This window comes from Protomyctophum parallelum, assembly GCF_964188405.1.
Source record: "Protomyctophum parallelum genome assembly, chromosome: 17".
NCBI lineage: Eukaryota > Metazoa > Chordata > Actinopteri > Myctophiformes > Myctophidae > Protomyctophum > Protomyctophum parallelum.
Window position 1 is genome coordinate 30,867,544 of NC_139719.1, and position 25,274 is coordinate 30,892,817.

At 41.9% G+C, this 25,274-nt stretch overlaps 1 protein-coding gene across 16 annotated transcripts; it reads left to right on the forward strand.

The window, feature by feature from the left end:
• The first annotated feature begins 1,640 nt into the window (after positions 1-1,640).
• On the forward strand, positions 1,641-24,992 carry LOC310875109 (uncharacterized protein). 16 transcript variants are annotated; one of them, XM_083788196.1, is made up of 19 exons: positions 1,641-1,745; positions 7,998-8,175; positions 9,726-9,851; positions 10,736-10,807; positions 11,029-11,154; positions 11,889-11,915; positions 14,149-14,186; positions 14,369-14,497; positions 15,064-15,124; positions 15,211-15,249; positions 15,522-15,778; positions 16,542-16,634; positions 16,802-16,894; positions 17,558-17,650; positions 18,052-18,144; positions 20,971-21,052; positions 22,509-22,615; positions 23,393-23,546; positions 24,851-24,992. In XM_083788196.1, the coding sequence occupies exons 2-19, from the start codon at positions 8,016-8,018 to the stop codon at positions 24,853-24,855; spliced, it is 1,755 nt and encodes a 584-aa protein (XP_083644322.1). In that variant the 5' UTR covers positions 1,641-1,745; positions 7,998-8,015; the 3' UTR covers positions 24,856-24,992. The 16 variants fall into 16 exon arrangements, with proteins under 16 accessions (XP_083644322.1, XP_083644321.1, XP_083644323.1 ...); XM_083788195.1 differs by lacking the exon at positions 1,641-1,745 and adding an exon at positions 7,705-7,816; XM_083788197.1 differs by lacking the exon at positions 1,641-1,745 and adding an exon at positions 7,705-7,816 and having other exon boundaries at positions 11,892-11,915.
• The last annotated feature ends 282 nt before the right edge of the window (positions 24,993-25,274 follow it).

Here is a 25,274-nt window from a genome sequence, read left to right on the forward strand (position 1 = left end):
CCTTGTCTGACCCTCATTGAACTCACAGGACGTGATAAGTCCCATGCAGTGGTGGAAAGTATACCCAAGTACATTTACTTAAGTACTGTACTTAAGTATAATTTTGAGGTATTTGTACTTCACTTGAGGATTTCCAATTTCCAGTACTACATTTCAGAGGCAAATATTGTACTCCACTCCATTTATTTGAAAACTTTAGTTACTAGTTACCATGCTGTAGATGTTGATTATTATTACAAAACACACTGCATAGTGAGTAGGCTACTTTATACTTTTGGTACTTTAAGTACATTTTGATGCCAATACCAATGTACTTCAGTAAAAGTACAAAAACCTTTACTGAAGTACATTTTGAATTCCAGACTTTTACTTGTAGTACAAAAGTAGTACTCAAGTACAAAATATGATTACTTTTCCCACCACTGCTGAATGATGATAAGTCCAAATCATTGTCAACAACAAGCATACAAACTCACTGGCTCCATACTGGCAGCTGTTGTCCTGGGGGAATATTCAAGAGATGAGAGAGAGAGAGAGAGAGAGAGAGAGAGAGAGAGAGGAAAAATGAAATGAAGTTTATGGGGATTGGAGAGTCCTGCCTTGCCACGACGTCATCCCTTCAACATTCCCATAGAAATGTTGACCGTCAATAATTCCCCCTCCTGTTTTCCGGAGCTGAATGGTTTCTCGGTCCAGTGTGAAAGTTGGCAGGGTGTGTGATAGTAAAAGGCCACAGGGAGGCCAGTGAAAGAGCAGCAACACAAGGGTGCACTGTTTATTAGGGCTGTGGGCCTCTGCTGTTTTATTTTATGCATGTCTCGACCTTTGTGTCATTGTGTGCCTCACTGCCTAGTCTACTCTCTCTCTCTCTCTCTCTCTCTCTCTCTCTCTCTCTCTCTCTCTCTCTCTCTCTCTCTCTATTTCATTTAGCCACCCACACAGTAGCCTCGGAAATCCACACGTTGTATTAAACCCACACTGTATAACTCATAATCTTTGTTTTATCTAAGGATAGGCCTACATTAAATGATTCACACACACACACACACACACACACACACACACACACACACACACACACACACACACACACACACACACACACACACACACACACACACACACACACACACACACACACACACACACACACACACACACACACACAATAATATAATATAATATAATATAATATAATATAATATAATATAATATAATATAATATAATATAATATAATACACACACACACACACACACACACACACACACACAATAATATAATATAATATAATATAATATAATATAATATAATATAATATAATATAATATAATATAATATAATATAATACACACACACACACACACACACACACACACACACACACACACACACACACACACACACACACACACACACACACACATATGCTGTGCATGAAGTCTTTTGAATGTCTAGGGCGCTTAGTTTAAGCCTCTCCTCGTTTATGTCTGGTGGCTACAGTCACTGAGGCTAAATTGTTTCAGCACTTGTTTCCAGACTGTCAGAATATGCCGGGGAATGGATGGAGATGTGCAGACAGGTTGCATTTAGCAGGAGACGGCATCAGAATGTTGCTCAATAGCGCCGCCTCTCAGGCTGTGGCATTCCGCTGAACTGCGAGGAGGACTGACCGACTGTCCGTGCGCTCGGTGAGCGAGTGCGTGCCGCTGAAGAGACACAACACCGCTGTCTGTCTGCACACAGGTAAGAAAATACTACAATTATACTATTGAAGTCATCTCGAGTCAACGTCGTCACATATATTGCCATCGCTCTTGTTAAATGACGAGCGTGCATGCACGGGCCAAGATGCGTGCCTATAAAGGACCGTCGTAATTCTTAATCGGCATTCGTCTTGTCAGTTACATTTTTTCCATGAGGTGGGAGAGGTTGGGCCTGTTTGCGTTACATACACGTATAGATATTTTCATCATGCACATTGCTGAGCAATGCTATAGTCGATTAAAACCCTGCGATTAAAATAACCCACAAGAATAACCTGCAGAGCTTTACTCCTAAACCTCTATTGTGATGGAATAAACATGCGCTATGGGCATTTGCGTGCGATGTTCATCATGCGCAACAATAAACACTGGAACATGTTTTTGTTGCTGCCATTGATGTCCGTCTCTTTGAACAGGGTACATGCCACTGACAACCCCACATTATTCCACCTTCTATTGATTTATTTGGGGAGAAAAAACCGCCTCCGGAGTCGCACCCTCCCTAGGAGAAGAACATTGTAGGGGACAATTGAGCACATTGTAACAAGCCTGATCAGTGATCAGTCATTACTCATTACATTGATAATAATTTAATGGGAGCATTGGGGGGGGGACAAGAATACGGTAACATTTGATGACATTTGCTCCAATATGAACAACACAGGCGCTTAATTCCCAGTCTTTGTGTCATGACACGTCTCTTTTCAACGCAACATGAGCGTGTGTGTGGCAGCAGCGATGCTTTTTCCCTCCTTCCCTTCCCGTTATTCTGGATCATTCCCTCTTTTCTTGTATTCGAAGGCCTAGGGGCTGATGTCATGGCTGTGCCACACTACACATGTTAAGCTATCATTTCCCGAATGATTCCTGCTCTAATTGCACAATGTCCTAAGCTTGAGCGCGCGATTAGCACGGAATCGGATACACCCGACACTTTACATTTTCACATTTGTATTTTAAAACTAGTTTAATGGATGGACATGGATGCGGCGCACTGTGCGCAAATGCCAAGCCCATTTCTCATGTGATAAATAGTGGCGGCTGTTGCATGCAATATGCAGTCGTCTCTCCGGAGTGGTCTCCGTGCACAGCCATTGCACGGTGCACCGGTGCTGTTGTAAGTGTTGTTACCATGACAGAATGATTCTGAATGACACACCATTGATAGAATATAGTTTATAGCCTATATCAATAATCTGTTTCGGTGGAACGTGCACGTTTGCTATAACCCATTGACCATCCGATTATTTTTGCTGCATAGCCTAAGCCTAGTCTAGACTACATTCAATAATGAAAGGTCGCAATAAATTGCTTGTGCTGATAGGCTATTGGTGGTTTACCATGGAATAGTTGCATTGGTTTATCTTTCTTAATTTATTTTCTAAGTATTATTTATTTTTACGGATAAGCAAAGGCAAAGCCAAGCCTGCAGCCCTGCATGGTCTCCATGTCCTTACCATGGACACACCTCTCTCTCTCCCTTCTCCTGTGTTGAGAAAGCAGTGCACTGGGACATTGCATACTTAGCTTGATTGATTTTATTTGTATTCTTTTCTCAAAGAAGGGTGTAAAAGTCATCAACGCTAAGAGTGTAAAAATGTAACCAAATTGACCTACAAGTTCATTTGTGTGTAGCCTACTCATATCAGACTATTCCCCGGCCCTCATGAGATGGTTTAATGTTTTGATAGACAGCCCTGCAAGTTTCTACACTGCTTCTGGTATGTGCTGGCCTTAGAATAATTCTCTGGTATGCACATGTAGACTATGAGGTGGGCTCCTCCCTCACTATTATGCTGACAAGAGGAGTACCACTTAATTGAACTTGAATAGTTCCAGGTTAATTGCAGCTACTAGAATAGCACGCCTTAGTTGGAGTGAATAAATGTAATTTTCATTTAAAATATTTGTGGAGAACAGACTTTCCTTAAAAAGCTAAAATCTGTATCCTAATACTTAGTTTGAGGACTCTCTTTATTCATTGTACTGGACAAAATTCTGCCAATATATTGTACGTGTCTTGAATCACTATAAGTAGACTAAAAACCCTTGGTAATATGAACTGAATCCAGGCTAAAGGTCAAAGGTCTTCACTATCTAGGCCCTAGGGCGTTTCAACACCATGCCTTGCGGAGATTAGATTAGCAAAATAATCTTTTAAATAACTTCTACACATTATTACAGCCAGGCTTTTATATATAATATTTATTTTATTTCCTGTATATTCGTTCAATTGCATGTCTAATCCTGTTTACAGTTTTATTTTTGCAAAGTTACAATTGATTTAAAAAATATATATATTCTTGACTTTTGTGATTATATTAAACAAATCTATCCAATTATAACCAAAAATCTGTGTTTGTGTTGCACGCCTGTTTGGTTGTCATTGCGGGGGCCTTTGATAGAACTGCACTATACCTAGACGCTGCCCTCAAGACTTAGCCAGAAGATTCAGCTCAGAAAGGCTGATTGCGCACTCTCATTAAGTGGAAGAAGAAATGCCACAATGGGTTTTAAACAGTATTATTTAATGTACTTAATTGGCACCATGCTGCTGATAGAGGAGTTTGGCCCATTGCACCAACTAGGCTTCATTACAGTGCAAGACAAGGGTGTGTTGCGGATCAGATTGTAGCTGCAGGCCTTGTGTACATATTGGAACATGCAGCTGCTGCAGTGTCTGCGGGGCCATTACTTAGCAGGATGTGCCATGGCAACGCAGGAAGAATTCCTCATATGTGGCTTGCATGCACCTCAAGATTTTACACCCAAGAATGTGTTCATTGTGTGGGATGTTCTAGCTGGAGAGTGTCCCACAAATGCCTGCAAATCCCAAATAACTATATTCTATTGGGCCGATACATCCTTGTGTTTAGTGTCAGTATAGGGGCGTGGCTGTATATCCCGAAGTTGTGAAAACAAAGATGGAAGATATTCAACCAATGTAAACACCAGGCCTGACAGTTATTGAGAAAACATGTTTTTGAAATACAGACACTGTCAACTATAGCCATCAGCGCTGAGCAAGCCACACGCAATCCACACTGGAGGTTGTTTTTCTCCGAGGTCTCGAAAATGGAGGCCCATTTCACTGTTCATCCTCAGCCCACTCTGACTGCTTGCGCACACACGCACGCACGCACGCACGCACGCACGCACGCACGCACGCACACACACACACACACACACACACACACACACACACACACACACACACACACACACACACACACACACACACACACACACACACACACACACACACACACACACACACACACACACACACACACACACACACACACAAAAAGGTAGAACGAGTATGAGCCACTTTTCTGGCTCTCCCTGCCTGAGGATGGGAGGCAGGGAGTGTGCAGAGAGGAGGGAGTCGGTGAGGAAAGTAGGTCATAAATACAGAAGCAGTCAAGCATGAGGGCAGCATCCCGTCTCTACTAAACTAGTGACACTAGCAAGCATGCTATCCGATGGGGCCAAACCATTTAAAATTAGAATGTTTCACTTTATTGCAACAGCAAGAAATATGCTTGCCTGATAGCACCCCCCATTGGGATTTTAGCGAATTATTGTGTTATTACTTCACTTAATCCATTTAGGTCCCGATCATCTGAGTGGTCACTCACTGACTCATTGCTGTTTCTGCTCCATGCACATGTAGTCACTTGGTGACGTGTGCCAGAAACCTCTTGTGGTTGCTCTTAGGGGTAGGTTTATTTGTCAGTGCCCTCATTGTATTGCGTTACAACTTGCATTCAGGGGTTTCCTTTAAAAAATAAAACCTCAGGGAAATTCAGTATCTTATTGCATGCTGGTTCTGCTGGAACTATGTCACTACTCTCCGTGTTGACCGCATTCCTTCCAGAGCCATCTGAGCAGTTTGTTTGAGAGTCGAAGGTCTGTGCCAAAACAATATTTTCACACGCTCCTCAGAGCCACAAGCCACATCAACAAAACCTTTGAGCCCCCTTCTCCCTCATGAGGCAAACAAAGACCACTGTCATGCTCTCGTTCGTTTTTTTTTATAGGGCAGGTGAAACGCATGTGTGTCTGTGCGCATGTGCAGTGTGCACGCGCATGTGTGTGTGTGTGTGTGTGTGTGTGTGTGTGTGTGTGTGTGTGTGCGCGCGCATGTGTGTGTGTTTTTGAGTGTTCAGTGATTCAGCAAACCACTAAAGATTGTCTTCTGATCCAATCTAAGCCTCACCATAATGCATGACACCCAGATATGCTTGTAATTGTAATTGTTTATGTAATAACAGATGAATTGATGGCATGTGGATGTATACATCAAAGCTTTCTGAGCAATTCCCTACAAAACATTCCTGGTGATCAAGCTAAAAGTTTCAGGAGTTTTCTTGGGTTCCATAACATAATCATGATATACATGTGGTTGATCTGATAATGACTGTTATGGCTCTTATCAGCCTTGAGTTTGTTTGCCATCAGCTCTGTGGGTTTCGGTGCTCCTGGACGCAGTGTGTGAGCTTTCTCTTAGAGGGATTGTTTTCTTTGGCATGCGCCCTTCTCTGCTGTTGTTTGGGTTCTGTCATGTGTAATGCTACAATGGGTGGTTTGTCAAGGGGCTCTGTCGACTACTGCGAGATTGGACCATTCATTGGAGTTTCTATGGGACACACAAACATTGTGCTATACCTTTGCCAGTAGAGATCGAGTTATCTGTCTGTCCGTTCGTCCTAATGCCATTATGGATTTATGTTTCTATTGAGAAAAAAGGATGGGCTGTTCAGGAACCGTATTTCAAAAGGTGTGTCTTATGGCGTATTTCTTCCCGGGCATAATAACACTCCCTGGGGTTTCCTAGGAGTTTGCGCGACTGTGCTGGTTGGCATTGTGTGTCCCTCTCATGGTGGCAGATGTGTGTTTGCATGTTGAATGTTGAATGTTTAAACATCCCGGTCAAGGAGATATGCAGGTGCAGCGAGGGAAGGTCACATAGCTGAGTGTTTTTTTCTCACTGTGGGTTTTTGCTGGGAGGGGTAACCACGGTAACAGTTGAGGCAACGTTCACAATGAAGATATAACAGAGGCAGGTGCTGTCATTGTCAGTGAGTGTTACTTTGCAAGCACTACATTCACGGCTGTTTCATAGAATGGGGACACCTTGAATACAGAGCTAACTAAATGCCAATTTAGTCAATTTATGCACATTTAGGTTTTGACTAAACCCCAATGGGTCAATGCTGACTTGATATCGACCGTCTGAGAGTGGAAGCCTGGAAGTGTGTGTGTGTGTGTGTGTGTGTGTGTGTGTGTGTGTGTGTGTGTGTGTGTGTGTGTGTGTGTGTGTGTGTGTGTGTGTGTGTGTGTGTGTGTCGAGACACAGACACAGAGAGAGAGAGTTTATGTGAGAGAGCGACAACAAAATTAAATCTGCTGACCACAGGCTTTGAATGTAATCCTCTTATTTATGAGATTTGAAACCTTTCACATCAAACTAGTTGACTGCACATGTGTTTCACCCTCAGCGTCCAGGAGATACCAGAAAGAAAGTTTAAAGTTTAAATCAGGCCTAAAAATTTGCATCCCAATTTTGGGATACATTCAAAAAAGTACATTATAAAGTTATTTGTCATACACATGGCCTATGTGCAATTTCCATTTACAAAGCCTAAAAGCCAAGCAAACACATTTCTTTACTTTTCATGCCTTTTGATATTTGTGTTAAATATAAAGTTTGTTTCAAATAAAATGTATTATTATTATTAATAATAATAATAATAATAATTCAATCGTTAATTGCAATTATCTGTAAGACAATTAATCATCATTAAAATGTAATGATCATGACACAGCCCTACTAATCACAGCAGGGATGCAGTGACTTGTGCAGTGGGGACTATTTTTGTAGACCTGTAACTTGAAGATCACCCCCACACGTCAACCATATAAATAACTGGCTTTCACAGACACAGTGTCTGTTTACATTTAGCTGCTGGCTAACTGAGTTGTGTAGGTCAGAAGACAAAGGATTAATTTATTATGCAACAATTATTGTGTTGTCCTTAAAACCAGGTACACAATTTTAGAATTATTGTGTAGAACTGCAGCTTTGTGAAGTAGTCCTATTTCAAACCAGCCACCCGACACTCTCTACAGAACACGTGCTGGACTGACCATTTCTAACTGTCTGTCTAACTGCGTTGCGTGGTGGATGTGGTTTATTTACGTCGCTCCGGTTGTGCTTTTTTTGTAGCCTGACTTACGACTGGCAATGGATCAGCACCAGGACCACATGAACAACGCCTCAAACAGCTATAGCCCGGGAGACAGCATGAGCGCGTCCTTAGCAGGCATGACCATCAACGACCTGCACCACCAGGAGAATGGAGTCCAGCCGGTCCATATAAGCCCGGGAGACGGTCCAATGAAAGGTCAGAAATGCATTAAATCTGTGTTGAACTGAAAGGTCAAACAGTGGTATGACCCGCATGGGGGGAGTGTAAGTGCAGTGTACAGACGATGACATGATCTTGATGGGAATACAAATAGCATCATTCATAACCCATCAGTTGTTATATACTTTTGCACCGTGTATACAGTAGCAGCATCATAGCGTTTATGTTGCCAAAAAGAATTAGTCAGCGTTAATTCCGGTAATGCCAAAAAAGTGGATGTCTTTGGGAGCGTTTATCCTTCCACACTGTAGTCCTTCACTGTCTCAGTATAGTCTGTATTGAGTTGGGGAGAATGCTGAGGCCTACTGTGCTTTGTTTTAATCCCTTTTACATAAAGCATACAAGGCATGCTTGACTGGCCCTCATTCCCTGACTGCAGCTGCACTCTCTGCGCTGTAATCCAGTCATCTGGGTCAGGCCCGAGAGTTCACTCTCTCAGCATCCACTGTTCGCTACCAATTCAGCTCACAGACAATTAGGCTTTCAGTACATCATTTTAATAGTTGCAAGGGGTATTCATTGTTTTAAAAACGAAAATGTGTGATGAGGAGTGGTCACAGTCCCAACCCCTTTTATTTTATCTGGTAGGAGCACCGAATGCACAGGAAATGGTCACAGTTAATAGAGAGATGCTTGCAGCTGATACGACAGCAATATATCAATGGGCACTGTTGTATCAAGACATAAATATGACAATGATAACAATCTCTTGTCTCAATCCCTCTTATCCTAATCGTCCATATGGCTAATTAGTACGTAGCTTAGCATTTCCTAGCTTACAGCCTTCACTAGTGCACTCTCCCTCCCCATTGTATCTATTGCTCAGCCCACACTCAAACAGGAAGGCGTGCGCAGGGTCAGGTCCCTCCAAACAAACAGACAGCAGATTTTTCAACGGTGCACCACATAGTGAGTATTATATTAACCTCTCTGATTGAGGCCTTAGAAGATGGGATCTTTGAATTAGAGTTTATTGAATTTGTTTTGTAGTGTAGTCTTTGTGGGTTAGTTGCATAGATCTGAATAATAACATAAATTACAATTAGCTTGAGTTACTTCTGAGCCATGGAGTCCATGTGTGAAATATGGAGTGTTAAAATATTTGTTGCATTCAAATTAAGTTTGAGCGTAGTATGTAATAGTATATAATATGTTTGGTTGAAGTAGTGATCAGTAATTGAAGATTTAGCAATCACCCCAGCTGATGCTCTTCAACAGTTTATTCATGTTATGATTTAAACCGTAATAATACAGAGGTAAAGGTTCACCTTGTTCCCCAAAACAGAGCTGGTCAAAGTATTCACAGTAAGCTCGGATTTGGAGTCTAAATAACAATGGCCATTTGCAAAGTATTAAGTCTTTAATAAAATCATTTTTTTTATTCCATTGTGCACAGCGTCTGTTGGTGGGAATGCTCAATTGGCTATGGTGGGCCGCACCAAAGCCACACCTTTATTTGTCTGGAGGTGTACATGTCTGTCAAGGTTACCCCAAATCCTGACCTGAACCTTACGTTTAATTCACAGCGGAGAGCTCAGCGCTAAATGACGATGTGGTTACAGCAGTGTCTGAGCTCTCGGAACAAGAGAGCGTCCTGCACTGCAGTGAGGAGGTGCCCCCTGACACCTCTGGGGAGAAGGAGGTGCCACCTGGTATGCCCCCCTTCCTCCACTGTTTCCATGCAGCTTCAATGCCAAAGACAATTACTATTTATTTAATAATAACTATTCTTTTCACTTTTAACCATTATTTGGCACATTTCAGTTTGTATGCAATAGATACATCCGATAATGTTTCATCTTTTTTTTCCTCTTCTCTCTTTTAATTTACGGAATAATATTTCTTTATTTCAGAGACAGCTAGAGAAATGTTCGCCTTGGTTTGCATATTTTGTGTTGTCTCAGTTATACTTTTTTTTTTCAGCCTTAAAATTCTAATTCTCATTTGCATGTCTTCCATTGGTGATATCAATGCATTTGTTGACTCATTACAAACGTTTCCCACACAACGTTCAGTATTGGTCTAGTATTCAGGCAACCTTCAAACCTCAATGGGTTCATATTGGAGAAGTACTAGAGATCATGAACTAACACAATGGGTCTCAAAGCTTTCCATGCCAAGACCCCCAAATAGCCTCTGGCTATGGGCCCTCCATTATGAAATGGCTGTAAAACATCAATAACGTGAATAATAATAATGTGAATTTGTGATTTCTCTTGAATATTTTAACAATAATGATAACAATAATGACATGATGAATTTGAATTTATGATTTTATTTCCTCTCATAAAACCTGTGAACAGATGTCTCTCAAGAATCAATAATAGTATAGTTATTGGACATTTTTATTCGTTTTAAATTTTTATTTAGTTTTGACTTCATCTTTTCAAGTTAACTAATAATAACCCTGGTAAGAATTATCTGCGTTAGAGCCAGTGTGAGCCAAACTGGTCATGAATAGGAAGCAGAACAGCCTGTCCTGAGGATGGGAGGGGGGATGCAGTAGGTTGAAAGGGTTGTCTGATGTTTTAAACAGATCCCGAGTCCCTGGACATGAGAAATGCCACAGGAATAGAGAACATGGCTGACCCACCAGAGCAAACACAAGGTTAGGAGACACAGCTGTGATTGCAAACCAAGCTATTTTGGGTAAACTTAACATAGAAATGTCTGTCAAGCTCGTTGGCCAGACTTTTGTAGGATTTCTCAATATTGGCATTTGTTTCTGTGCATAACATTTTAAACTTTAAGTCGTAAGACCAGCTGCAACTGTAGCCTGTGTATCTTCCTTTTCTGCCGTGTCAAAACACTATTCCATTTATCCTACAGAAGAGGCAGTTGAATCACCTGCAGAAGAACTTGGGGCTATTGGGTCTGAGCAATCAGATCTAGAAAGTGTCCCATGTGAAGATGAGATGCAACCTGGTGCCTGTGGTGAGAGTGAGGGTCAACCTGGTATGCCTCTTTCCCAGCACTTGCCTTTTTTCCCACGCTGCTCGAGTTGAAAGTATTCTTTCAGTCATGGAGTAGAATTTATTTGTGGTTTGTTGAATGAATCAATTAATCTTAGATTCCTTTTTGTTTTTATTCGCCTGTTGTTGCTTTTCTGAGTTTTGTTTTTGTGTGCTTTGAGCAGTGAAACCGATCCCAGTCCATTTGAGCACTCTGGTCCTTTCACAATACCACAGTCCACATGCGTAATACCAGGAGGAAGAGGTGCAATTTGTTAGGCTTGGTATTTCAGTATGAAACAAATGCTATTGGGTGACTGATTATCTGTGGGATCTGTTAAACAGATCAAGAGCTCTGAGGCACGGCAATTCCCAGAGTAATGGAAAAGCCAGCTGAGGCACCAAATGAGGCACCAGGTTCGGTGTTGCGCTGGACTACAGTATGTCGGACTTGAAAGCAAACCAGCTCAGTGCCATCTGACTGCAATGTGTCTGCAATGCTTTGCTTTTATGTTTTGGGATGACATTAATTGGACTAACATGTTTGACCTAACATTGATTTGCTGTGGTGTTAATTTGTGCATTAACCATAGACCATGTGTGCGGGACTTTTTTTTTGCAGTGCCATGAGTTTATGAAGCAGTTATGTATGAAAAGTGTTTCATATTAGTAATAACGGAATATCCTCTCTTGTCCCACCCTCCCCCCACATGCACACCCTGCCCTGCCGTGTTTAAGCAGCAACTGGAGGAGCTACTGCAACAGGTACTGTATTAAGAGCTGCCAAGACTGTGTTTACTTATTCTATGCGTTTTATTTGTATTTAATACTTTATTAGTCAGAAATGTAGACATATACTTTAAAAGGATAACACAAAAATGTCCTATTAGTTGATCATGTATACATTTAACACTGAGATATTTTGTGCTTCACATAATTATTTAATTATAATTATTTAATTCATCATATTATTATTTATTTTTAGTTCATTTAATGAAACAACACATGGATCCAAATTTAGCTTTGGTTCATTGCTTGAGATAAAAATGAAACCTGATGATTTGACCATTTATCCCTTATATTGCATGGAGGAAAATCAAACATTTACAATGAAAAAGCATAATTCATTGCTATGACTGCACATTCACTGGCACTGATTAGCATCAAAGTCATTTTCCTCTGTTGTCTTTCATCCATTGGTGATCCATTATGTCCATTAACTTTCACTTTATTTTGAAGGCAGCACATCTCAGTTCATGGCCTTGCATTATCACCTTTTCATCATTCAATCATGATTTGTTTCTGTTCACCTTGATGGAAAACAGTTACATTTTAAAATGACATCAAGTGCAGTTTTGCTATCTTCTTTGCTTCTTGATTTATATTCAAATTGGGGGAGATGGAGGCGAGTGTTGTGAATGTCATCATTAATCTGCTTTACAAAGAAAAGAAGCAAAGCCTGGTACTGGGGGTCTTCAGTGGGTTCCCTTTTGTGGCTGATGGATCAAAGCAGTCCTTAGATAGAGCTCATAGGAGAGATATTGACTTCATAAGCATAGGAGCTTCCTATTCCCCAGAGTCTGGAAATGACACCGCTGCGTGCTTAGATGGGACAGAGGAAGGAGCGTGTGGAAAGATGTTAACTGACTCTTTGTGGAATTCTGAAGACCTTGGTTCTGGGTCAGATATGAGAAGGGACCCTTCGGCCAGCAGGGGGCTCCCAGAATGGACCGGTGGGAGCGACTCCCAGAGGGCAATCAGCCTCGATGCATCCGAGTGCCTGTCGGAAAAAAGTAACATGCCTGCTGCATCTTTAGTCCGTAGCACAGCCTTGGAGGATCTTACATCAATAGGGGACAGAAGCAAGTGGGTTGATCAAGGAGAGGAATCCATCTACAGTGAGCACATGAAAGATGGACTGGCTGTTGAAAACACAATTCATGAGACGGCCCCAAAACCTTGTAGTGCACAGGACTCTGAAACTCAAGAGAGGCACCACTCGGACAGTCAGTCATATTCCCACTTTGATCCCAGCCTTTGTCAACACTCAGTGGATCTTGAGAGGGCGAGTGATTCCCCACATAGCAATGGGAATGTTTCTGAGAGAGAGAGCATTCTTAGAAAGAATCCATATGACATAGTTGCTGAGAACAACGGTGACTCAACATTAGAAGCAGCCAGCCTCTTGACGCCTGACACCGTTGATGATGATTCTGAGATGATCAACAGAGCACAGACCTCCAACACATCTGAAGTCCAGCAAACGCCCCAAAGTTCTCCAGCGAGAAAGTCGCTGGTGCCGATCGCTGTCTTCAAAGGTCTGTTTGCTGTCATATTCACCAGTTGTGAACCAGTCCTCTTCAGTTATCTTTCTCCCACTTGTTTGATTTACCAAGCCAGCTTCTATAATGTTATGCAGCACTCTTGTCTTCCTCCGACATGCTCAGTGGAAATGATCTTTGACTCGAGGAGAAGCTTGTTGTCCTCTCTCCCCACTTTTTGCTTTTATTTTTCATTTCATCTGTCCATCTCGCTCACTATTCTATGAAAGCCCATTTCTGCCACTGAATAAAATGTAAAAGGAGTTTCTTACAAATTCAAAATTCTGAGATAAAAGAAGTACAAGAAAGGAAAATCTGCAGATATAAAGTTCCTATTGTGAGAAGAAATGTAATGGAAAATTGGCAATATATAAAATTGGAGTTGCGAATGAATAAACTCAAAGATTTCTTCATTCAGTGGTGAAAAAGGGTCTTGATTTGTCCATCCACTGTGTACATACAGTACACTGCATGTTGCGTGTTGCGTGCTCCACATCACCGACTGGTGATTTTTATTTGGTCTTCACTTTCCCATGCTGCAAATGTGCACACTGAATAATAAAATACTTGTCTTCTTGTATCGCACAAAAGGAAAAATGGTATAAAATTGGTTTTGGATGCAAATGGAGCACATGCTCAAATCCTTATGCCTTCTTTTTGTCCCTTATTTCCCATAGGTCAAGCAAAGGTTGAAAACGAGGCTATGGAAAAGAAGGTATGTGAATAAACAAATGAGCACACATAATTCACATGTCATTTAGACGGACTGTTGACGCGTCATTTCCATGTAGGCCTAAATCAGTTTCTTTCCTGACATTTTCATTTAGGATATTGTTTCATGATAGGTTGTTATTAGAACCGTTGTTTTTCACTCCATTTTTCCCCTCATGCAAAAAGACACAAACTGCCACAAAAACTAGACCCACCTCTTCCTTTAAAAGACCCTCCCCGATCACCAACACCTGTGCCTCCTCTCGAAACGGGCCCACGTCAATACCCACTAAAGCCACCGACACAGGGCCCCGCGTGAGTATCACCCTGACCTGCCCTGAAAGATGCCTGAGTGTAGATGGCCCTACTGTAGGGCTGTGTTTATCAATGCTCTTTTGTCCTTCACAGATTTGATAGTCTTGTTTGAGAGATCAAACAAATGTACAAATGTACTTAGTCCAGGTGTTTTCCTTTGTTACAACTAAAGCCACATTTATGCTTTGGCGAAAAGTGTTATGATATGTCGCTCAACCACAATCCAACAAATCTTCATTTTTGTCAAGCGACATATATCACATGATAGTTTTTCCGGCAAAGCAGAAAGTGGATTTAACACACTAACCCAAGCCTTGTGCATGCATCAATAACCACGCTTTTATACTACAGTAATTTACTCATCCTGTGTTATTAAGTATAATGTATATGAGACATGGTGTGATGATTGGTGTGAATATTCTATCCACAAGGTAGACCTGTATCTGACCGCCATGCACTTACAAAACAGCAGAAAAAACAACTGCATATTTAACAGATACATAAATATAATTTATTATGTTTTTTTGGAAAGTAATTTGCTATAACTACAGTATGGCAATTTACAGACTTCGGGTGGCGCGAGACCTCAAGCCGCAGGAACCAAAATCCCTGGAATGAATCAGCCAGGTATGCACAGTAACTGTCTTTTGAACATTGTCCTCATACGTTAAATTATTTTTTTAGTATAACATGTCATGTTTTCTGCGACACAGCTAGTGCCAAGAAACCACCCACTCCAAAAAATGACAAAGGTAAAAAACAAACAAACACAGATATGAATGTGAGATACCACTAATAGATAGGCACGCATGGCCTAGAGTAGTTGCTCACCAAAATGCCACAACCACAGTCTGATCAAGAAAGACCTTGATCAAACTTGGTCAGCTTTTTAGCACTAGAATTAGAAGTGCTTTAATTAATTGTTAATAAATATAAATTGTTTGTTATAATTTAATTTCTTATTATTTCGTCCATTTTTTTGCAATGCCCCATTAATGACTCCTGCTTTGCAACCCATTTTAAGATGGCACCAGTGGACAAAGCAGCCCTGGAAACCCTAAGTCTCCGGCCAGCCAAGCCATTTCTGGAAAGTCCGCGATTGAGGTCAATAAAGTGAAAAAGGTGGCTGTGGTTCGTTCTTCGCCCAAGTCTCCTGGATCCCTGAAGAGCAGGGGTTCACCTGCTTCCCTGGTGGCAGCCGCCCCCTTGCCAGACCTGACCAACGTTAGGTCCAAGATCGGATCCACAGCAAATTTAAAACACCAGCCCGGTGGTGGCAAGGTTGGACATGAGTAATTACAGTTTTAGTGAAAATTGTGAAGTTTCTTTCTAAATGTAATATATTACATTATTTGCTAATGTAATTCTAAATTAATATGTTACTTTATAATATTACTGACTGTGTGTAATAATATATTATATATGACTAGGTATTCTTAAACTTATAAATACATTTAACTGAGTGTAACCTGCAGCACACAAGCAGGACCTAGACTTTTCCGAGACTAGGTGGTCAGGGTTCAATCCCTGACCATGTCATACCAAATATATAAATGGTACCCAATGCCTCCCTGCTTGCTACCGAGCATCAAGGGTTGGATTGGCCGTAAGTCCCTGCGACATACTAATTTAATGTCCAAGGGGTATATACAGTACTTCTGCCTCATGCTAAGGTAGATAAGTAGATAGGCTCCTGGGTCCTGGCCTATTAGCCTCATTGCTCGAGTTGGGTGTCGAGTTCCCTACACCCAACCCCAAACTAAAATGCATGTGTAGAAAGAATGTTTATCAGAAATAAAAAGTTTTAGACCTGATAATAATAGCAGCCTAAATAATGTGGTAATTTGTACGGCTCATAAAATGTGGGTAGCCTACACAGCTGTATATATCGGGGGAAAATAATACAAGTGGACCCAATATCAATCAGTAACAATTTCTCTCCCAGTAATCCCATTATTTCTCATATGTCTCATAAATATTCGCCTCACACCTTCAGTGACTCCCACAGTAATGTTCGCTTCCCTTATACCTCTGAAATTTAAAGGTTAAAATTCTTGAGAAGAAGATTGACGTGAGTAATGTCCAGTCTAAGTGTGGCTCCAAGGCCAACATGAAACATGTACCCGGTGGCGGAAATGTGAGTAACAGAGGGGTAAACGTTTTTTCAGCAACATGCTTGGAAGTTGGAATTACTGGAATATAAACAATTTTTATGTTTTCAAAACAAACTAGTATGTAAACTGTTATTCAGACTCGTCGCTATTTAATTCCTAATGAGTAATGCTGTTCCTTCACATTTTGCAGGTCCAAATCCTTGAGAAGAAGTTGGATTTGTCCACCGTCCAGGCCCGCTGTGGCTCCAAAGACAACTTAAAGCACACACCTGGTGGAGGCAAGGTGAGGAACTCAGAAATAGATGGCAGCTTGAATTAGCATTTCACATGAATATCAAAACACTCGGAAGTATAGTTGATTAATTTGCTTCATCTATAATAAGGTGTTTCTGGGCTCAATAATCACACGTCTTAGGGATGGAATAATGGATAGTTTGGAAACTGGATTGCCAACATCATTACCCGGTTTAATAATAATGAATAAGGCTGAAATACAACCAGCTCAGTGGCCATGAGTGTCTGCTCTGAGACTGGGAGGTTGGGGTTCAATCCCCGGCTGAGTCATACCAAATACACAGTATATATGGTATATGGTGGATTTGGGGGGGGGGGGGGGCATACTACTGTCATGTCCAGAGGGTGTACTTGTACGTCAAGCTGCCAAGGAAGCTGCTATGGAAACAGGAGACCTATGGGCCACATGGCTCAGTAAAAATTAACATTAATCAAAAATTAAAAGTTGTATGTATAATAATAATTTATAACATCAAATGATGTGGTCATTTGCACAGCTCATGAAATGTGTTAGCCTACACAGCTGGATATTGGTGGGAAATAATACAATTATCAGTTCTCTCAATTTCGGAATGTCTCATACACAGTCTCTCCTCATGTTTTCAGTGACTCCTAGGATAATTTTTTCTTCCCTTACTTCTGCAATTTACAGGTTAAAATTGTTGAACAGAAGATTGACTTAAGTAGTGTCCAGTCTAAGTGTGGCTCCAAAGACAATATCAAACATTCACCCGGTGGCGGCAACGTGAGTAACTCATGGGATTAGCTCAACACAGGAATCTTGATTCTTGAATATCTCGTTATGTTAATCTAAAACCAACCCTTGGTAATAAATAAAAACAAATAAATAAATAAATAAATAAATAAATAAGCAACAAATGTCCTCACACCACACCACCCACAATAATCCCGATTTCCTCTCCTCCCTTGAACCTCTTGCACATACTTCTCTACAGCTTCAGTTCCTCTCTAGTATAGGTCCTCATCTGCACTGGTTGGGATAAATAAATAGATAATTAGATAGATAGACCAGTCATCCCCCAATATTCACATTCAGACTCTTCTGAACCCCCCTCCGGCGCCTATGGCTACCATTGGTTTGCTCTGGGATAACAGTCTCTTTCCCTACATTTGCGCTTTCTCCAGGTACAAATTCTTGAAAAGAAGTTGGATTTAAGTGCAGTGCAGTCCCGGTGTGGATCCAAAGATAATATAAAACATGTAGCTGGTGGTGGCAATGTGAGTAACAGCTGCAGTATGAACCCACAGCTACCTGCAGTAGCTCGACAAAGTCCTTCCCTACTGAATGCATCATCAACAAGAAGCAAGATGTCTCACACTACTGCACGAAAAGTCCTGCCTACTCCTGTTCTACCCTCTTTCTGTGACCACTACTCAATTGTCCACTATTAATAACTCCTATTAATATTTACCGGCATAAAGCTTATGAATGTCATGAGCATTTCACACTTTCTCCTATAGGATAGAACTAATACTGTATTTTGTAGCTAGAGGAACGGGTCACTTTCTCTCTGGTATTGTGTTAACACAATTTGTATCTTGGTGTTAAGCATGTTTGTTTGCCCCTTAAAGACATCTGAATATGTCAGTGTTCTGCTGTAGTGACACATGCTCAGTGCAACGATGTATGACGCGTTGCATAATGCTCATGATATAAGCTTGATAACTCATGTCTAAGTTTACACTGGTCAGCTTTGGTGTGACTGGTGGTGGTAAATATTTAACATCCAACTTGCTGCTACCATAACATGCATGACTACTGTGTGTAAGTCTTTGTACCACCCCCCCCCCCCCCCCCCCAACTAGTTATTTGAACTGATATTAATTTTGTCATAACTCCTGTTGACAACTGAACCAAAATCTCAACTCTAATTGGTTTGAGGAGAAGTCTCTTCAGCAGCAACAAAGAGTCTCTGTCATCTGTCTCTTCACTGGGCTATTTTCTATTGTAGTGAACAAGAGAGGGATGACCTCACTTGAGAGAGACTCTGAGAGACAAAGAGTCTTGTGTCAAGAGACCATTCATCACAGGAGACCCTGTGATGAGCTCATTAGGTCTAAGGTTGACGTCCGAGACGGCAGTCAGCAGTCAATACAGATTGATATATTAAAAAATCACACCCGTGTGAACTGAGTGGTGCAACTCCGTGTGGGGGTGCCCGGTTCCCACGAGCTGCCCCGCGTCCGAAACGGTCAAGCAAAAAGATAGCAATGAAACTGGGACTCTAATACTGTTCTCACAAGACAGACAGACAGACGAATTCGAAAAATTGGCGAGGGAGAAGTTTCATTTGAGAAGTTTCATTTTAAAAAGCAATGCCGTTTGCTTTAATTGGTTACGGGCACGGCTGTTATTGAATCAAGTAAGGCTACTACGGCTACTACGCTATGTGTTGTAAGATGCACGGTTGAAATCACATAGTTATATGGGTTTCAATCAAGTACTGTAATCGCACTGCAGTAGGCTACATCTCCTCTGCTCAGAGACGCCTCGTTTTCACTCCTCTGCCCACCCACGCCAATTATGTTGGACCCCAGTTTCAGCGTCATATTAAGTTATTAACTGGTGTGTTTAGGGCGCCATATCATGTCACTGGCGCTCCTACAGCTACAGGGCCTGTAGGTGCCTCCGAGACTCCGAGACATCCACCACTGCAGTTTCTACGTGCAGGCTGCTGCTGGTCAAAGTATGCGAGTGAAGTCCGGACTTCGGCGCTCTATAATAAATACTAACTAGTATAACGCTTTACAAACACATCAACCAGTACTGGACCTGGCTATATGATCTATATTTAAATCCGGTGTCCCACATGGAGATCTGTGTGTGAAGACTGCAAACTAAAATTCTGAAAAGTGTACTTGGCAATCAATTCGGCCCACTGGCAGATCCTGATTGGTTGAGCCTCAATTGGCTGAGGCAGAGGCTGGAAATTGCACAGGTGAAAGGAGTTGGCCTCATTAGGCCGCCCACTGGCAGAACCTGGCCCAGGTGAAAGGTGTTGGCCTCATTAGGCCCACTGGCAGAGCCTGACCAGAGCCTTTTGTTGTGATCTGGAGAACCGTTGGTCCGACCGACTCACTGTACACTGTGCACTGCACTCCCTGCGAGGGTGTGGAACGCATGTGTCGAATGTGAAGTCGGTGGGTCAAACGGTTCTCGAGTTACGTGCATTACAACCGTACACACACTTACGCACGTACGTACACAGAGACGTGGCGCGCCGCATTTAAAGTAGGATGTAATCGCGCAACTCTAACCATCCAAATCTGAACACACCTTTAATGGATTGCCGTTAGAGGTACAGTCTAGGTTTACCCCAAAGTAGGCACGACATTTTCTAACAGAAAAGCACCAATAATGCATTTAGGAATGGGTCTTTTGTCATCTCCGAGATCATTTTCTGGACAAAGTGGTGGCTAATGGCATCATACTGTACGTGGCAGATAAATGAACAAAGATGGCTTCTATTATCAGATCTTTCTCAAACCCATCCTTAATATGTGCTGAGTGAGATTCAGAAGTTGGCTTCTGTCTTGTTGAAGGGTGATGGCTGTATCATCAACAGGAGCAAGCCTGAGGATCTCGAACATGTCTTATATGGGTGGCATAACAGAGAGATCGGGCACAAATCCTTGCTTTCAGTCTTTATCCAGATACGCTTGAAACCAATGATCATTTGCTTTGTTTATGAGTACTAGACCGGTGCCCGGCTGTAGTGTACAGAGTCAGTAACAATGGAAATTGGAGATCTGTGCCCCACCCGGCTATGCACTACCCGAGACAGAGACATGGTGCATTTATAGATAAGATAGAAGATAGATAGATGATATCTATGTTAACATGTCTGTGTCCTACCATGTTAAGTGTTTAATTGTATGTAACCTGTAGAAAACTAACAGGTCCAGTGGCGTGTATGCACTAGTAGTTCCTCTGTGGTTGCATGCAGGGAAGCTTTACCAGATGAAGATAGATCATCTTGACACCTCAGAAAGTAGTCCACTGAAAGGCTCTGTTTCTCCTCTCTCTTTATTTTCCCTGCACAGGTTGCAATAGTTCACAAGAAGATTGACCTGAGCAACGTTCAATCTAAATGTGGCTCAAAAGACAACATTCGTCATAAGCCAGGTAAATAAAGACATTACATTTTCACAGAATTGGAACTTATTACATATCATTGGCATCGGGCAGAAACCTTGTATCGCCACATTCTTTCAGAAATGAACGCACTACTTCATCATTCCACAGTGTCACACAAAAGGTAGCAAAAATAGTATGGCCCTCATTTATCAATTGAGTGTAAAATAAGCCTCAAATTCGAGCGTGGGTTTTGGAGTACACTGACGTCACCACAGCATTTATAAAGTGATCGCAAACAGCTGATCCTTCCTTAATTTCATTCCTAGCAGTGATAAATGTGACGGCTGAAATCAATCTAGCACACCCTATGAAATCAAGCCTCGCCCTCGTTTTCACGACATGATCAACTGCAATACGACCAAACAACGTATGGAAACCATGGTTACATTATGGAAAAAGCCAATAAAAAAAGTTTCCCCCACTTGCCTTGCTGCCCGTGTGTGTATGAGAGGGCGGGGCCCTCTCATACACACAAACACAGACGCACGCACGCACACGCAACTTGCAAGCCCAACTGGTGTGTTGAATCTTAAATAAATAAAGAACGAACACGTTACACCTGCATGAATTAAATAATAGCTGTAGGCCTACCCTACACATGTTTCCCTCTCGCCTCGCTTGTCTGACTGACGGCTGTCATGTCCACGCACGCACACACACACGCACGCACGCACGCACCAAGGCTACATGACACATCACAGTTGCATCGCAATGAATGGAATACGTTTGTAGGCTACTATATTAATATTAACTGTTAAAGCACTTATTTAAATGGGTGAATGATTAAGCCCCTTACACCTATAGGCCTATAGCCTACAATTACAAATAGGCAAGCTATAGGCCTATGCTTGTCATTGTCATTTTTTTAATATCACAGGAATTATAGGCATCTGATGTCACGCTGCTCCCGAATCATCTCACAAGTGCGCTCGCATATATATATGTTTAACAAGGCCAGTAAAGCACTGTTTGATTAAGCATAAACTTGTACATTGTAAACATGTTATATTGTTTTTAATTGCTCGTATGTAAAGTTGGAAATCTCTCTTTTTCTTTTTTACAGTTTTATATTAACATTTTAGGAGTGAATACATATGTTTAGATGCCTATGACAGTCTGTCAGCTGGTCAGTCAATGCTGCTCCGCTTTTCTACGACAGAAAAACAAAGCCTACGATTTCTCTGACGTGATTTTTGTCCTGGCCCACGTTCAAGTTCAAGGTTTCGCGGAAATAATAAATGCCGATTTTTACAGTAATTGCGCGTGCACCCATATTTTGGCGTACGCCACAATGTGATGTTTTGAGCTAGGGATATTTTTTTGCTACTTTTGAATTTGAAACCTGAAAAGTAACAGTTTTGGACATTACTGGACAAACTTTTAAAATTACAGTGCAACGTGATATGTTGAATAATTGCTATGTACCATCTTCTTTCACAATTAGGTGGTGGAAATGTCGAGATCAGGAGTGAGAAAATGGATTTCAAAGTCCAATCCAAGATCGGCTCTCTTGACAATGTTGGTCACACGCCAGGAGGTGGAGGGAAGAGGGTAAGACAACAAAACACTCTCCAGGTTCAAATCAACTGTTATTAGCAGCTGTTATTAGTAGCTTATGTCTTTATTTTATTTTATAATGTTCAGCAAATGTTCTCTTGTAGCATGCCCTAAAGCTTTCCCTCTAGACTACTGTAAGCTGATTTTGGCCATTTTTCTGTGAAAATCTCTCTTGACGATTATGCTCATATAGCATGACAGTAATACCTATACTTGGGTGCGTGCCGCCGCCAAGCAACTATTTATAAAGCAGGCCTAACAGTACAAGTGGAAGAGAGGCTAGTCTTCATCTCACAAATCAAGCTTTGTCTCAGGGGGTTTTGTCGCCTCAGTTTTTACTGAAACGCGATGATTCAATGAAACGTGTGCAACACCCATACGTACGTACGTCGTACGTGCAATGCCAGGTCTGCTAGGTTGCCAGGTCTGCTATGATGCCAGGTCTGCTAGGTTGCTTTGGCTGCCTGATTGCTTGCTCCCCTTCTCTCATCCTTTCCTTTCCCAGAGGTTGTCAATCACTGCATGGTCTCACAACTCTCACCCCTCAATCCCCACTCTGTGTATTTCTTTACATTTTTGTGCTTTCTGTCATTGCCATTACTTAATTAATACATCTTTGTTCATCATTCAGTTATCATTCTTAATTATCTTTTATCATTATTAGTTTTTTATTATTATTATTATTCAGAAAAACCTTATTTTTTACACGTGTTGATTTCTGTTGACTCCATCACATGTATTTTGTTGCATGCTTCTGGGGCTCCTCTGTAGAGAGAGAAGGGGAAAGAGGCAGAAGGGAGCACCTGCGACAGCCCCTCAAGTGGGGACATGTATGACCCTTCCCCTGCTGTAACCCCCCCACAGTCACCCCAGAACCCCCCCACACCCATCCTGATGAACCCCCTCATAAAGATTGAGGACTCCTGTAAGTACTGAAAGAGCTGTGTTCAGTGGTGTGCAGTCAGACAAGTTTGGCCAGTTAGCCAATAACAGGTTTTCATTTCATTTCATTGTGACACTTATTTTACTTACGCCTTACACCCCCTACTGGGGTATAGGCCGTCGACAAGGTACCTCCAGAGTTCACGGTCACTGGCGGTCACTGGTGGTCACTGCTGTCACATATATTGTGACAGCAGCTAAGTTAAGTCGCTGCAGTGGCATGGCATTTCAATATATCTGTGCATTTTAATCTAAATGTACATTAAACACTAAAAGACATACAAAGTCCATAGACTTGCTATGTGGTAAGACATTTTTGAGCAACTGTGACTTTCATTGGCTTGGTTTACAATGTGTGTGTGTGTGTGTGTGTGTGTGTGTGTGTGTGTGTGTGTGTGTGTGTGTGTGTGTGTGTGTGTGTGTGTGTGTGTGTGTGTGCGTGCGTGCGTGCGTGCGTGCGTGCGTGCGTGCGTGTGCGGGTAGTAGTGATGAATCCACATAATAATATGTGGAAAAAAAGATCTCCTGTCAAGATGAGAAAGCAGAAACCATTTTCTATTGTCAAGCACACCAGACATACTGTTTGGCCTACCTTTTCCACCAGAGGGTGCTCTAAGTCTCACAAATGTGTAACATTGTCTTTACTGGTTAACTGCAGTGTCTGCAGAATAAAGAACAGAATAATATCCCCAATCAAAATCTCCTGCCTCCTGTAATGTTCTCAAGGGTGTTACACTGGAATCTGTAAACGAATGCTATGACTCCTGTTTTGCACTTCATACCTCACCTCAAGCCTTGTCCCATGAAAAGTGTTTCCTGTGTGACATTTGTTTTGTTTTCATAGTTTCTGACGCACGCCATCATTTAAAAAACTAAATTCTGGTAGTGTGCCACATCTACATTTCATGTCAAAAAGAGTTTTTTAACCTAACCAAACCATATAACATATAACCGTTTCACTACCAGTGTCAACAGAAATCAGGTCTTACCTGATTTAACACACACACACACACACACACACACACACACACACACACACACACACACACACACACACACACCCACACACACACACACACACACACACACACACACACACACACACACACACACACACACACACACACACACACACACACACACACCAAAAATCTTTCTGCTGATCCCAGGAGTCATGGTATTCACTAAAAGTCCACCATATTCGGTGTTAACACTTGGTCAAACCCCCAGCAGGGCTCCTCAGAACCAGTGTTCATGTCTCATCTATCCATATTCCCCGGCCCGCAGATTGAGAGCCACAAGCTGAGCTTCCGTGAGACGGCCAAGGCCCGCACCGACCACGGCGCTGAGATCGTCTCCCTGGAAGACACGCCCCAACAGCTGAGCACCATGTCTTCCTCTGGAAGCATCAACATCACCGACTCCCCACAACTCGACACACTTGCCGACCAGGTGTCGGCCTCTCTGGCCAAGCAAGGCTTGTGAACGTGCTACGTTTAACTAAAGCGAGGCCCCTCAGGCGCCCCACACCGTCACGTTAGATGAGTTGTGATGCCTTCCTCCTTCATTTCACAGGACCTTTTTTAATTTCGCTTACCCCATCACTGTTTTATCCTTCACTAACAATTTGAAAACTGTTCTTCGAGGTGTTAGAGGAGGCTTTAAAAAAAAGGGTAAAGAAAAAAAAGAAGTAGGTCGAGCTACAGTGTTT